General features: G+C 43.3%; 1 protein-coding gene across 6 annotated transcripts in view; it reads left to right on the forward strand.

Moving 5' to 3' along the window:
* PIP5K1A (phosphatidylinositol-4-phosphate 5-kinase type 1 alpha) overlaps positions 1-12,200 on the forward strand; it is a 35,431-nt gene that overhangs the window by 18,231 nt on the left and 5,000 nt on the right. For 2 of the 6 annotated variants that reach the window (XM_058539123.1, XM_058539124.1), the window contains exons 3-13: positions 950-1,030; positions 3,422-3,552; positions 3,981-4,098; positions 4,278-4,430; positions 5,412-5,711; positions 7,908-8,113; positions 8,883-8,966; positions 9,831-9,879; positions 10,090-10,174; positions 11,237-11,383; positions 11,583-11,712. In XM_058539123.1, coding sequence (XP_058395106.1) covers positions 950-1,030; positions 3,422-3,552; positions 3,981-4,098; positions 4,278-4,430; positions 5,412-5,711; positions 7,908-8,113; positions 8,883-8,966; positions 9,831-9,879; positions 10,090-10,174; positions 11,237-11,383; positions 11,583-11,712 — 1,484 coding nt within the window. The remainder of the gene's footprint in view (positions 1-949; positions 1,031-3,421; positions 3,553-3,980; positions 4,099-4,277; positions 4,431-5,411; positions 5,712-7,907; positions 8,114-8,882; positions 8,967-9,830; positions 9,880-10,089; positions 10,175-11,236; positions 11,384-11,582; positions 11,713-12,200) is intronic. The other 4 variants (XM_058539125.1, XM_058539126.1, XM_058539128.1 and 1 more) reach the window with 2 other exon arrangements.

The following is a 12,200-nucleotide window of genomic DNA, read 5'->3' on the forward strand; positions in this document are numbered from 1 at the left end:
TGAAGAGGCCTCAGAATGTGGGCCCTTTTGGCCTGGGATTTTAGGCTTTTCTCTTAGAACATCTTCCAAGATCTGTGAAGTTATATACTTAGGGTTTTATGGCACTAAGGGCCTTAGCAAGAAGAGAGGAACTTGAATATCAGGCCCTCAGATGGTGACATCCTCTTTCCACTAGTCTTTTTGCCTTCTGGCTTATTAACTTAATGAGTATTGATGTCATGAAGAATACCTTCATGTCTGTCGTGCTGGCATCATGGCTTTGGGGAATAGCCTTCTAGGCTCTGCTCTACTGATTTTACTCCTTCCATATTTCAGGGGTTCTCATGTGGGTGGAAAATAAATCCATATCACGATCTCAGGGATCTCTTCTGGGCGCTGAGGCCCCTGTCTCAGAGGAGTCATCTTATTGCCTTAGCCTCTTAATTCCTGGTCTTATAGTACTTGAATTTGTCAGTGGCTAGATTATTTCTGCTAGTGAATTCAGTTTGAGCAAATAGTGTTCAGGTTGGGTTGAAAATTAGAGGGGTAGTAATTTCTGAAAGGAAGCTGGTGAAAAAAGGAGTCTATGGAACTCTACTTCTAACCTGTCTTGCTTTTGTAAGCTGAGGTGTATCCGTTTTTGTGGGGCTGCCATTTCCTACCTCTCCTGTTTCTACTTTTCTGTAATGATACTCATCTTTATTTTCTATGTCATCTTTCTGAGGACCATAGGTGAAATATGTGTCCTTTGGAGTTTTCTTCTATGTTCTTTTAGCCAATTAATTCATTGAGAAGCAACACTATAATTGTGTGTTTGCATGAGGTGGGTCTTCTGAAGATTTTATCAAATGTTCTTAACCTAAAAAGGGTGTATTGAGTGTTTTGGTTTGTTTTGTTTTGATGTACTATCACGGTAGCTCTATGGTGTATTACTTGGGAATCATACTAATCTTCACTCTTCTTTTTCTAGGTGCCTTGTTCCTCTGGCATGCCCATCAAGAAAATAGGCCACCGAAGTGTTGATTCCTCTGGAGAGACAACGTATAAAAAGGTGTGTCTGAGTGGAACCCTTTCATCTTATTCCAGGAAGGGATAGTTCTGTCCCCTTGATATTATTCTCCACATACTATCCCATTTCTTGCTATCCTAAACCTTTGTACAATAGCTATCGTACAACTTGGACTTTGGAGTTTACTTCACAAATGGTGGATTGTCTCCTGTCTGTATATGTGTGTTTAAATGACAATGTTCTTAATAGACAAATCTGGTGTTGAATGCTATTTCACTGTGCTGAAGAAATTGGGTTTTCCTGTTAGATGTGTAACGATCAGGGCTGGCCTGGTGGCGCAGTGGTTAAGTGTGCGTGCTTTGCTTCGGCGGCCTGGTTCAGATCCTGGGAGCGCACCGACGCATCGCTTGTCAGGCCATGCTCTGGCGGTGTCCCATATAAAGTGGAGGAAGATGGGCACGGATGGTAGCCCAGGGCCAATCTTTCTCAGGAAAAAGAGGAGGATTGGCATCGGATGTTAGCTCAGGGCTAGTCTTCCTCACACACACACACAAAAAAACACGTAACAAGCCCCTAAAGCCATTCTTTCCTTACTGCAGGGAACCATGTCTCTTGAAGTCTTTCTATCTTTCCTCCAGTGCTAGATGTACATAAAGCGAAGGCTGAATCCCACCCAGCCGGGTGATACAGAGGTAGACAGCAGATCGAGTGTTTTTCTTTTCTTCTTTGTCGGGTTTTGTGGTTTTTTTGGTAAAGATTGTAGTTTCAGCTGGTGAATAAGGCCTAGAACACCTGCTTTTTGAGCTGTAGATACCAAATGGATTGGGAAGATAGTAATATTAAGCAAGAAGAGAAAATTGAACTGGTGAAGGGAAAACAGGAGAGAAGCATCCTGAGGTGTTACAGATTCTTCAGTTGTGGACAAATTTGGAGATGCTTAGGCTTCCCAAGGGACAGTGTTCAGCCTCCCACTTAGCATCTGTACCTTGTCTGATATAAGGTTTGATTTCTTGGAGTCCTATTTCTGGCCCATGTAAATTTTTCTTGTGTCTGTTCTCTGCCTTTATTGCATTATCCTAAGTAATGACTGACTCATTCTCAGTCAGGGATCTGACTCTCCCTGGGAATGGTCTCTGAGGCCCATGTCAATTCAACAGACATTTATTGAGCTCTTTTTATGTGCTGAATATCGAGACAAAAAGGTTAGTTTCTAGTCTAATTGGAAAGGCAAACATTTAAAAAAAAACTAGTTATAATTTTAATGCCCAATGAGGACTAAGTAGAAATACAGGTAATATCTGGTGAGGGTTGGGGATGAGGGAAATCATTTAGAACAAAACTGTCCAATAGAACTTTCTACAATGATTGAAATGTGCTATATCTGTGTGGTTCGATATGGTAACCACTAGTCATACTAGAATGTAGCTAGTAAGACTTGAAGCAATGAATTTTTTATTTAATTTAAGTTAATTAACTTAAATAGCCATGTGTGGCTAGTGGCTGCTGTATTGGAGAGCATAGATCTAGATGATATGATATTTTCCCATGGAATTGGAATCCTGGACTGTGAGATTGGGGCACTTGTATTTGTGTGGTTTTTTTTTTTTTTTTTTTTTGTGAGGAGCACCAGCCCTGAGCTAACATCCAATGCCCATCTTCCTCTTTTTTGCTGAGGAAGACTGGCCCTGGGCTAACATCCGTGCCCATCTTCCTCTACTTTATATGGGACGCCGCCACAGCATGGCTTAACAAGCGATGCGTCGGTGCACGCCCAGGATCCAAACCAGCGAACCCCGGGCTGCTGCTGTGGGTCACGCGCCCTTAACCGCTTGTGCCACTGGGCCAGCCCCATTGTATTCGTGTTTTGACCATAGTAGGATAATTTTAAATCTAAATACTTCTCTCAGAAATAATTTGAGTCTTTCAGGCTTTCCTCAGTTAGGAGCTTTTTTTGCCTCTCTGTTGTTCTTAGCACACCCAGTCAGGCCCTGCCTTAGAGATCTGAAGCTTCTGTAGCTAGGTAGTCAATCAGAATGTCAATTAATTTTAGTCATAGTCTATATTAGATGAATAAAATGTTTGGAGGGCCCCAGATAGTCTGAGGGCAGGAACGTTTGGACTGAGACCTAAGGTTGTTCTCTCAATATAATGTGTTTTCCAAATATAGATATAGATAGGAGGGAATACCTGCCTAGCTGAGGCTGGTTTGGATAGTCCTACCTTTGCTACTGTGTATCTTCATGCCCTTCCAATCTTTGCCGGGCTTAACTGCCATGTAAAGCATGGAGATGGGGAAACTGGATTGCCCCAGTTTAGTCTGAACTACTAGAAGGGCGTTTGCTTTTGAGTGCTCCTTCTGGCTCTTCCCTCTTGACTTATTGCTGTGATCAGATTTAATAGTAGAAACTTTCCTCTCATTCTCTTGTTTCTCAGACGACCTCATCAGCCTTGAAAGGTGCCATCCAGTTAGGCATTACTCACACTGTGGGGAGTCTGAGTACCAAACCAGAGCGTGATGTCCTCATGCAAGACTTCTACGTGGTGGAGAGCATCTTCTTCCCCAGGTACAGAGGTTAATGTTCAGGAGAACATCCTGGGAAATACAGCTTTTTCATATGAACCAGTTTTAGGGGTTCAGGTCTAATTTAGGCATTAGACCAATCCTTAACCTGGTCGTAATCAAGGTGATGTGGGACTGGGGAATTTGGAGAGCAGATGCTGTCCTTTGGATGCTTCCATGAGCCTCTGGCCTGTGGAGTGAGCCCTAAACAATTCAATGCATTGGGTAGGAGGCAGTGTGATTCTCTGTGCCCGTGTCTTAATCCCCATATTGTGCTTTTGCTCCACTAAGTAACTGACTCATCTAATCCCTCTGGTTCTCTCAGGAGGGATGTATTGACCTGCTTCTGGGTGACTCTGAATGTCTTCCCAGGGTGGACTCCCTGGGTGACAGGGACTGGTAAGTTATGGCTTCTTCTATTTAACCCCACAGTGAAGGAAGCAACCTGACCCCTGCTCATCACTACAATGACTTTCGGTTCAAGACTTATGCACCTGTTGCCTTCCGCTATTTTCGGGAGTTATTTGGTATCCGACCTGATGATTACTTGGTAAGCTTCTGGATCTCAGGAGCCTATGAGTCTAGTATCTGAGGGATACTCCCAAAGGAAGATGCTCTGTCCCCACAGTCTTGCTCTAGTTTTTCTTTAGAGTTGCATCTGTACTTGATTTCTGATTGAGCAGACCGTGGTATCTCTGAACTTCTTGTTCTCTTCTCTCTGGGCCCCAGTACTCCCTCTGCAGTGAGCCGCTGATTGAACTCTGCAGCTCTGGGGCTAGTGGTTCCCTCTTCTACGTGTCCAGCGACGACGAATTCATCATTAAAACGGTCCAACATAAAGAGGCGGAGTTTCTGCAGAAGCTGCTTCCAGGATACTACATGGTGAGGGGAAGAGGAGCGCTGGTTGCGTGTGCTGCCTACTCCACTCCTAGACAAGGCTGGGGAGGCTGTCTTCAGTGGGGCACAACAATGCCAGTGCTTCTGTCTTAAGAACATAGTTTGGGCCAGCCGGTGGCGCAAGAAGTTAAGTGCTTGCACTCCACTGCGGCGGCCCGGGGTTCGCCGGTTCGGATCCTGGGCGCGCACTGATGCAATGCTTGGCAGGCCATGCTGTGGCGGTGTCCCATGTAAAGTGGAGGAAGATGGGCACAGATGTTAGCCCAGGGCCAGTCTTCCTCAGCCAAAAAAAGAGGAGGATTGGCAGTTGTTAGCACAGGGCTGATCTTCTCGCCAAAAAAAAAAAAAAAAAAAGAACATAGTTTGTTTTTGTGTGTTTTGCCCCATCTCTTTTGCCTCTTTATGGCTAAAAGGGGTTTTGTTTATCTGTCCTATCTTAAGTGTTATTTGGCTTAGGCTATCCTACCCAAAGGCAGAATTAAATGATGATTTTGTTTTCCATTCTTAGTCCATCTCCTAGATTGGGGAATGAGGTTGTTTAAACAACTTCCCTTGATAGTACTCTATTCAGTCATACTCGGACTGATTGCTCTTGGAGGTTCTGGAGAAGTGAGAGAACTCTCCTTTGCTTCCCATCATACCTGCAAGAATGTTGTATACTGAGGGCTAAAGGTTAAGACTTTTTCAATGCTATCTTCTCTTAACCTCTCTGAAAGACTATATCCATCATATGTTCAGTATCATGACTAATTACTATATTGGAGGGTCTATGACTCTGCTTGGTGGTGAGCCCATCATTGAGATAGATGCATTGAGAAATTTTAAACACATGTGATGTGGGCTTATAGGCAGACAGATGGTACCTGAATCCCATGTAGCAGACATGAGTGGCAACTTTTGCCCTTGAGTTTCACTGAAAAATCAACCAGTTTGCTATTCTACTTCTTTTTACTTTTGTACCCTCAGAACCTCAACCAGAATCCTCGGACTTTGCTCCCTAAATTCTATGGACTGTACTGTGTACAGGCAGGTGGTAAGAACATTCGAATTGTGGTGATGAACAATCTCTTACCACGGTCGGTCAAGATGCATCTCAAATATGACCTCAAGGGCTCAACCTACAAACGGCGGGCTTCCCAAAAAGAGCGAGAGAAGCCTCTCCCCACCTTTAAAGACCTGGACTTCTTACAAGACATCCCTGATGGCCTCTTTTTGGATGCCGACATGTACAATGCTCTGTGTAAGACCCTGCAGCGCGACTGTTTGGTGAGTTTCTGAGACACCAAAAATCACAATCACTAAAACAGCTTGGTTGTTCATAGGCATCAAATCTATGAGAGATGGGACTCTGTTCCTTAGCTCCATATGTCCCAGACTTCATTTCAAATAACCCTTACATTAGATCATTGCTATATCCTTACATTTTTACTTTCTCCCTGTTTATCCTCCCCAGCCTGGCTTCATTTCCTTCTCTACCTATCCTGGGCCTCATAATCATACATTCTCCGTATTTTTATACCAGCAGTATCATTCCTCAGATCTTGGTCCTGCCTGCCAAATCCAAATTTGTCTTGGAAGCTGAGTGTTGCTGAGGAAAATCACACAACTGTGCACACCAGCATCTCTGCAGACTTATGATATCCACCGCCATTTCGGCCCTCAGTATTGCTCATCAGTCCATTTCCTGTTCCTCTCAGCAGAGATTTCAGATGGTTGGCACTCTCCTCAAATCATTTTCTCATTCCCATCCCCCAGCCTTGTTTCTCACCAAACTACCTCAACTTTCTATTCTGTTCCATCCCTTTGTCCTGCCCCCATCACCAATTTATAAATACCTACACTTAACCATCCTTAATCTGCTTTTTTTCCAACTTGGTGGCTTATTCCAGGTCAGTCCCCTTTGTGCTCTACATTTATTTCCTCCTATTTCTTGAGGATCCTACTTCATAGCTTGCTTCCTTTCCCTCCTCTGGCTTCAGTCTCTACTGATTGTTTTCTCTCGACATACAAACAGGCTTACCTCTTCTATTTTAAGGTTAGGAGAATTTTTTTCAACATATCCTTCTAATGATGCTTCCTTCTCTCCTTTTCCTTTCTCTTCTCCTATTCCTGCCTCAACCCACTGTCTCCTGGCTTTTGCTCCCACCATTAAATTGAACTGCTCTCCCCAGTGACAACCTAGATGCTAAATAGAGTACTTCTCAGTCTTGCCTTGAATTTTCTCAGCATTTGACAGTTGACTATTTCCAATTTCTTAACATATCTTTTGGGTTTTGTGACACCTTTCCCTACTGATTTTTCTACATTTCTGATTTTTTTTTTTTGTAAGATTATCTTGTTCTACTCAATCTGTAGTGTTGTCCCTCCTTGCCCTCCTTTGCCTACTCTGCATCTGCTTCCAGGATAATGCCTATTTTAATTTGGTTGTAAGGACTAGAGACTTGGTGGAGCAGAGAGTTTTTTTCAAACTATACATAAGAATCGGTCCTGTGCTCTCTTCATCCCTTACTTCACCCACCCAGCAAAACACCCTTGGTTGAGCTGCATCACCAAAGTGAGCTACTGGAACTAGTGGGAGTATTCCCTTTCCTACCCTATTCTGGGGTGGAAAGAGGTTTGAGAACTATAGGATACAGTCTAGGCTTCTTAATATGACACCTGTCATCGTCAGGCCTGTCATTGTCTTGCCCCTACCAACTTCTCTAATCTTATCCTTTGCATTTTATGTTCTAGCAGTACCAAATTATACCTCCCTGCACGTAACATGCTGTTTCATGCCTCTAGGCCTTGCAATAGTCTTTCCTTCCTTTATTTACTTAGACTTAATTTCTCTCTAATTTATCCTCCATAAACCTATTTATGTATTACTTCCTGACCTCCTCTATACTACTTCTCAATCATGTAAGCACTTCTGTTGTTGCACATATTAGACTGTATTGTATTTATTTTTACATTTGTTTCCCTTCCTAAATTACAGTATTCTTGAGGACAGAAACTCTCTTAAGTATCTTTATATCCCTATAAGCAGGCACAGTGCCTACAGATGGTAGGGATTCAGTAAATATTGAACTGAATTGAAGCTGGTCATGTAAGGTCTTACAACAGATCTGCTCTATCACAAAGTGTACTTTTACCAGACCCTCCTTGTGGGTCTTCACAGCACACATATGTGTTCTTTGTTCCCTTGAGAATATAATGCTCTTTTCATGAAGAGATATAAGGAAAGAACAAAGAGGGTCTTGTGGCTTAGGCAGTGGCCTCATTTGTATTTCCTTAAAGAAAGCTGAGGGGAATATAAATGAAGAGCGACCAGAGACGGTTAATGTATTCTTCAAGGAGTAGGAGGAGCAAAGGATAATCCTGTGGTTAGCCCTGGAGGATAATTGGATCAGGAAAGCTGTGAGATCCTGAAAAAACTCCTCATGCCTCCCAGACTCACATCATGTTTTTTCCTTCCGTTAGGTGCTGCAGAGCTTCAAGATAATGGACTATAGCCTCTTGATGTCAATCCATAACATAGATCATGCACAACGAGAGCCCTTAGGCAATGAAGCACAACACTCAGTTGACACTCGCAGACCAGCCCCCCAAAAGGCTCTCTATTCCACAGCCATGGAATCTATCCAGGGCGAGGCTCGGCGAGGTGGCACCATGGAGACCGATGACTAGTGAGTAAGCTCAGGGGCACCAGGAAGGAGAGCATAGTCTCACAACATTTTTTCCCGAGGGAGGGACCCAGCTGCTAGGAAGGAGTAGCCTTGATTCAGCAGTTAGGTCAACGTCATTAATGCTTACAGAATTGTAGAATGAGCTTGCTTAATATAAAAGGAAAGGTGTCTTAAATTTGGGGTTTGTAGTACATCTGGAAGGAGAGAGATTCAAAATTAAAAGACTTTTTAAGTATACTCAGAGTCTTAGACATATGTCTGCAAATCATGTTAGAACTTCATCAGAAACAATTTATTATAGACTTCTTTATGGAAGGCATCTTATCATCATGGATCTATCAAGGAAGTATAGTTACTAAAGTACCATAAATGTCTTTTAGGTGGTTTAATTTTTAAGGTAGCCTTCAAGATGATTCTCAAGAAGAATGTCTTAGTGGGCATAAATTAAAACATGAAAGTACTCAGGAAGTTTAGAGTTAATTGAGGGAGCATTCCCAAAATTGCTGAGTAGGGGTGATTTTAGATTATCTTTGGTGGAGTTGGGGTGGGAAAGGCAGGCAAATGAGATTTGGAGAGAAAGAAGTTATAATACATATTCCAGAGTAGTTCTTGGGGTTGGAGGAAGGCTCTCACTCTTCCCCAGTTTATGGAAGATGAGACAGTTATGTTTAGGTCTCAGTTCCATACCCTGATTTTGACTCAAGTTTGGGAGAAGCCTTTACCTGCTAGCCAAAAGATCTTCTTACTCTTTTCTTCTTGTCGTCCCCAGTATGGGTGGCATCCCTGCCCGGAATAGTAAAGGGGAAAGGCTGCTGCTTTATATTGGGATCATTGACATTCTGCAGTCTTACAGGTGAGGAGCATATGGATGGATCCCAACTTATGGGGCAGAGTGGATGCAGAATGACCAGTTACATTTCTCTTTTAGATGGGTTTGTCACCGAATTCTTCCTGAAGAAAAAACGAGTTGCAATCTGACTGCTTAACCTCATTAGCTTTCAAATGGTGGTTTATTTCCTTGATTTTGCCTGTCTCCTAGCTTCCTCACCCCATCACCTCCCTAACCATGACATATGCCTCTGTGGAAAGCTGAGTCAGTTCTCAGAAGCACCAGGGTAAAATATGGCATCTGTCTGGCTCTTTGTGAAAAACTTATGAGATGAGTCATACTCCACATTGGGATAGAGCTGGAAACATGTTCCCCTTTTTCATGGAGGAAAAACAAATGGGTCACTGTGTTCTGTGAAAAGTATTACCCTGTGGAACTAAGAGTCAGTGAAGTGTTGGTGAGGGAGGAGCTGGAAATGTTTTTTGCTCCTGTAAGGTTTCAGGTACTAATGAGGACTGGACAGTATTTGATTCACTGATTTAGAGTATTAGCATTTAATTTTAACTCCCCTCTTCCAGGCTTGCCCATCTATCCCTTTAGCTCTCCTTTTACAATAAATATTCCTGTCTCTGACTTGCCAGGGACATATTAGCTACTCTTTTCCCATGGGAGGATAATTGACTTACCTAGAAACAGCTTTCCTCTCCATGCCGAATAGCACTACCATGTCTGTTTGTTGGAAAGCCAGCATAGTAGTGGGAGTGCTTGCCCAGCTTCTGTCTTTTTAAGTTGTTCTATTACCATTGCCCGTTTAATTCCCTAAAATAGAAAACTGTAAGGTCATTCATTTAAAAACTGTGAATGCATGATATACATTTTTCTTGGCAGGTTTGTTAAGAAGTTGGAGCACTCTTGGAAAGCTCTGGTACATGATGGGGTGAGTAGCAGTCAGCTAGAGGCTCTCATTCTGCGTCTCTCACATCTGATTTGCCTCCTCAGTTTCGTCTTTATTTCTTATCTTATTTCATTTGTGGGTTCTACCCTTCTACTAGGGTCTCAGCCTAGGGGAAAATGACCCTTGGACTAGAAGGTCCACTTGCTGGGCCTCCTCCTCTCTAACTCTGCAGCCATCTCTTTTACTCTGCAGGACACTGTATCAGTCCATCGCCCAGGCTTCTATGCTGAACGGTTCCAGCGCTTCATGTGCAACACAGTGTTCAAGAAGATCCCCTGTAAGTGGCTTCTACCAGATGACCCCCCAATGGCTCCTTTAATCCAAGAAATGGGGGGCAGGACATCTCTGTCAGGGAACTGCCAAAGCCAGAGGCCTCTCCTGCTCTACTCACATCCTGTGAGAGCTGCTGCCTATCCTTTTGTCAGTCACTCTGTTTGTCCCAGTCGTTTCCAAGTTGCTGCTTTCCCCCTGGCTCTCCCTACCTGTGTCATTGAGGTGACGGGTATTTCTGGGAAATTGGTGGGATTGCAAAAAAATGTGTAGTTGTGGGTGTAGGATCCATGCCACAGGCTGAGTTAAGCAGAGGCAGACTTTTATAGACAGAGATAGGCAAGGTTATTACCAGTGTTCTGTTTTCCATCCATATCCCCAATGCCAAGGAGTTCTTAGACTAGGATCAAATGATTGGAGAAGCATTTACTGATTTCTGCTTAGCAGGTGTTCTTAATCTCTTCCCTCAACTTTCTTGGTTGGGAAGTGCCAATGTTCTTTCCAAACCTTCCATGCTGCTGCTAATGGCAAATTTCCACTCCTGTTTCCCTCATCTCCTCATCATAGGCATCAGTTGTCCCTCAGTGAGACGGAGAAGACTTAGGCGTGCCAGACAGTCTTAAGAAACATGGGAAAATCCTTTCAAAGTCTTTTCAGAGTGATATGTAAATGAGTGTAAAGTATCATCATAATGTTGTTTGCATAAGTGCTATGAGGATGTAGAGTGAAGGGGTCATCTGTCAGGTTTAACTGAAGGAGACTATTAAAGAACAAGGGAATTATGGAATAGAGGTGGAAGCAAAGCCATCAAGGTTGTTAGTAGGAGGGGAGAGAGATGTATGTGTCTCCTTTCCTCTAGGTTTTCTGCTTCTTTCCAAAGTGAAGTGAACTGAGACACCCCCTCCTCTGAAGAGTAGTTCACAAAGCTCATCTCTGTTGACATTAACCCTTCTTCCTGCTTTGCAGAACAACTTTGGGTTTGTGTTGGGGACGCTAGCAATTTGTATCTATGTCATGGTGACGGTTTCTGAGGTGGGTGCTAAGTAGGCTTTCTCTTTCCCTTTTGAAGTGAAGCCTTCTCCTTCCAAAAAGTTTCGGTCTGGCTCATCTTTTTCTCGGCGATCAGGCCCCAGCGGCAACTCCTGCATTACTTACCAGCCATCGGTCTCTGGGGAACACAAGGCACAAGTGACAACAAAGGCGGAAGTGGAGCCAGGTCAGCGCCAGGGCTTGGGTCCCCATGTGATTGCACACTCCCTCCCTTCCTTCTGAGCCCTATTTTATCTGCCTAGGACCTCTACTCCCCATTCCTGTCCAGGAAAAGCCAAGTAGCTATGTATTTTTCCCTATATTTGCCCCACCCCATTTTCTCTTCTTTTTTATTTATTGATTTTCTTCCCCTTTCTTTTTTCCAGGCGTCCACTTCGGTCGTCCTGATGTTTTACCTCAGACTCCACCTTTGGAGAAAATCAGTGAGGTCTCGACTATTCCTGACCCCTCTCTCTCACCTGTAGTTGGAGAGACTTTGCAAATGCTAAATACAAGGTTGGTTCCTTGGCCCCTTTCTCCATATAATCTTGTCATCTCTCTCTCTTCAGGTCCTTGGGAACCTCCATAATTCTGTTTTTTCCTGAGATCATTGTTTGTCTTTGCTCTTCACTAGATTTTTGCAGGTTCACCTTCCTAAGTTCATCTTTAGTGATTTGGAAAAGTGTGTCAACATCTCTGCATCTTTAGGGGGTGGGAGGAATCCTTTATGTGCAGACTTTTCTGATACTCAGTCAGAATACCCCAACTAACCCTTCATCTCCTGGTATGTTAGGTTAGAACTCTCAGCTTAGGATTTAAGGCTGAAAAGATTCCTGGCCAGTGAAGACAATGAACAATCTTTCAAAAGGATCCAGTGTAAAGATTGTGATTTAATTTTGTTAGCTGATGTGTTAATTATCTATTCCATCATAATAAATTACCCCAAAACTTAGTGTGTTAAAATAACAAACATATATCATAGTTTCTGTGAGTCAGGAATCCAG

This window comes from Diceros bicornis, chromosome 4 (assembly GCF_020826845.1).
Source record: "Diceros bicornis minor isolate mBicDic1 chromosome 4, mDicBic1.mat.cur, whole genome shotgun sequence".
Lineage (NCBI taxonomy): Eukaryota > Metazoa > Chordata > Mammalia > Perissodactyla > Rhinocerotidae > Diceros > Diceros bicornis.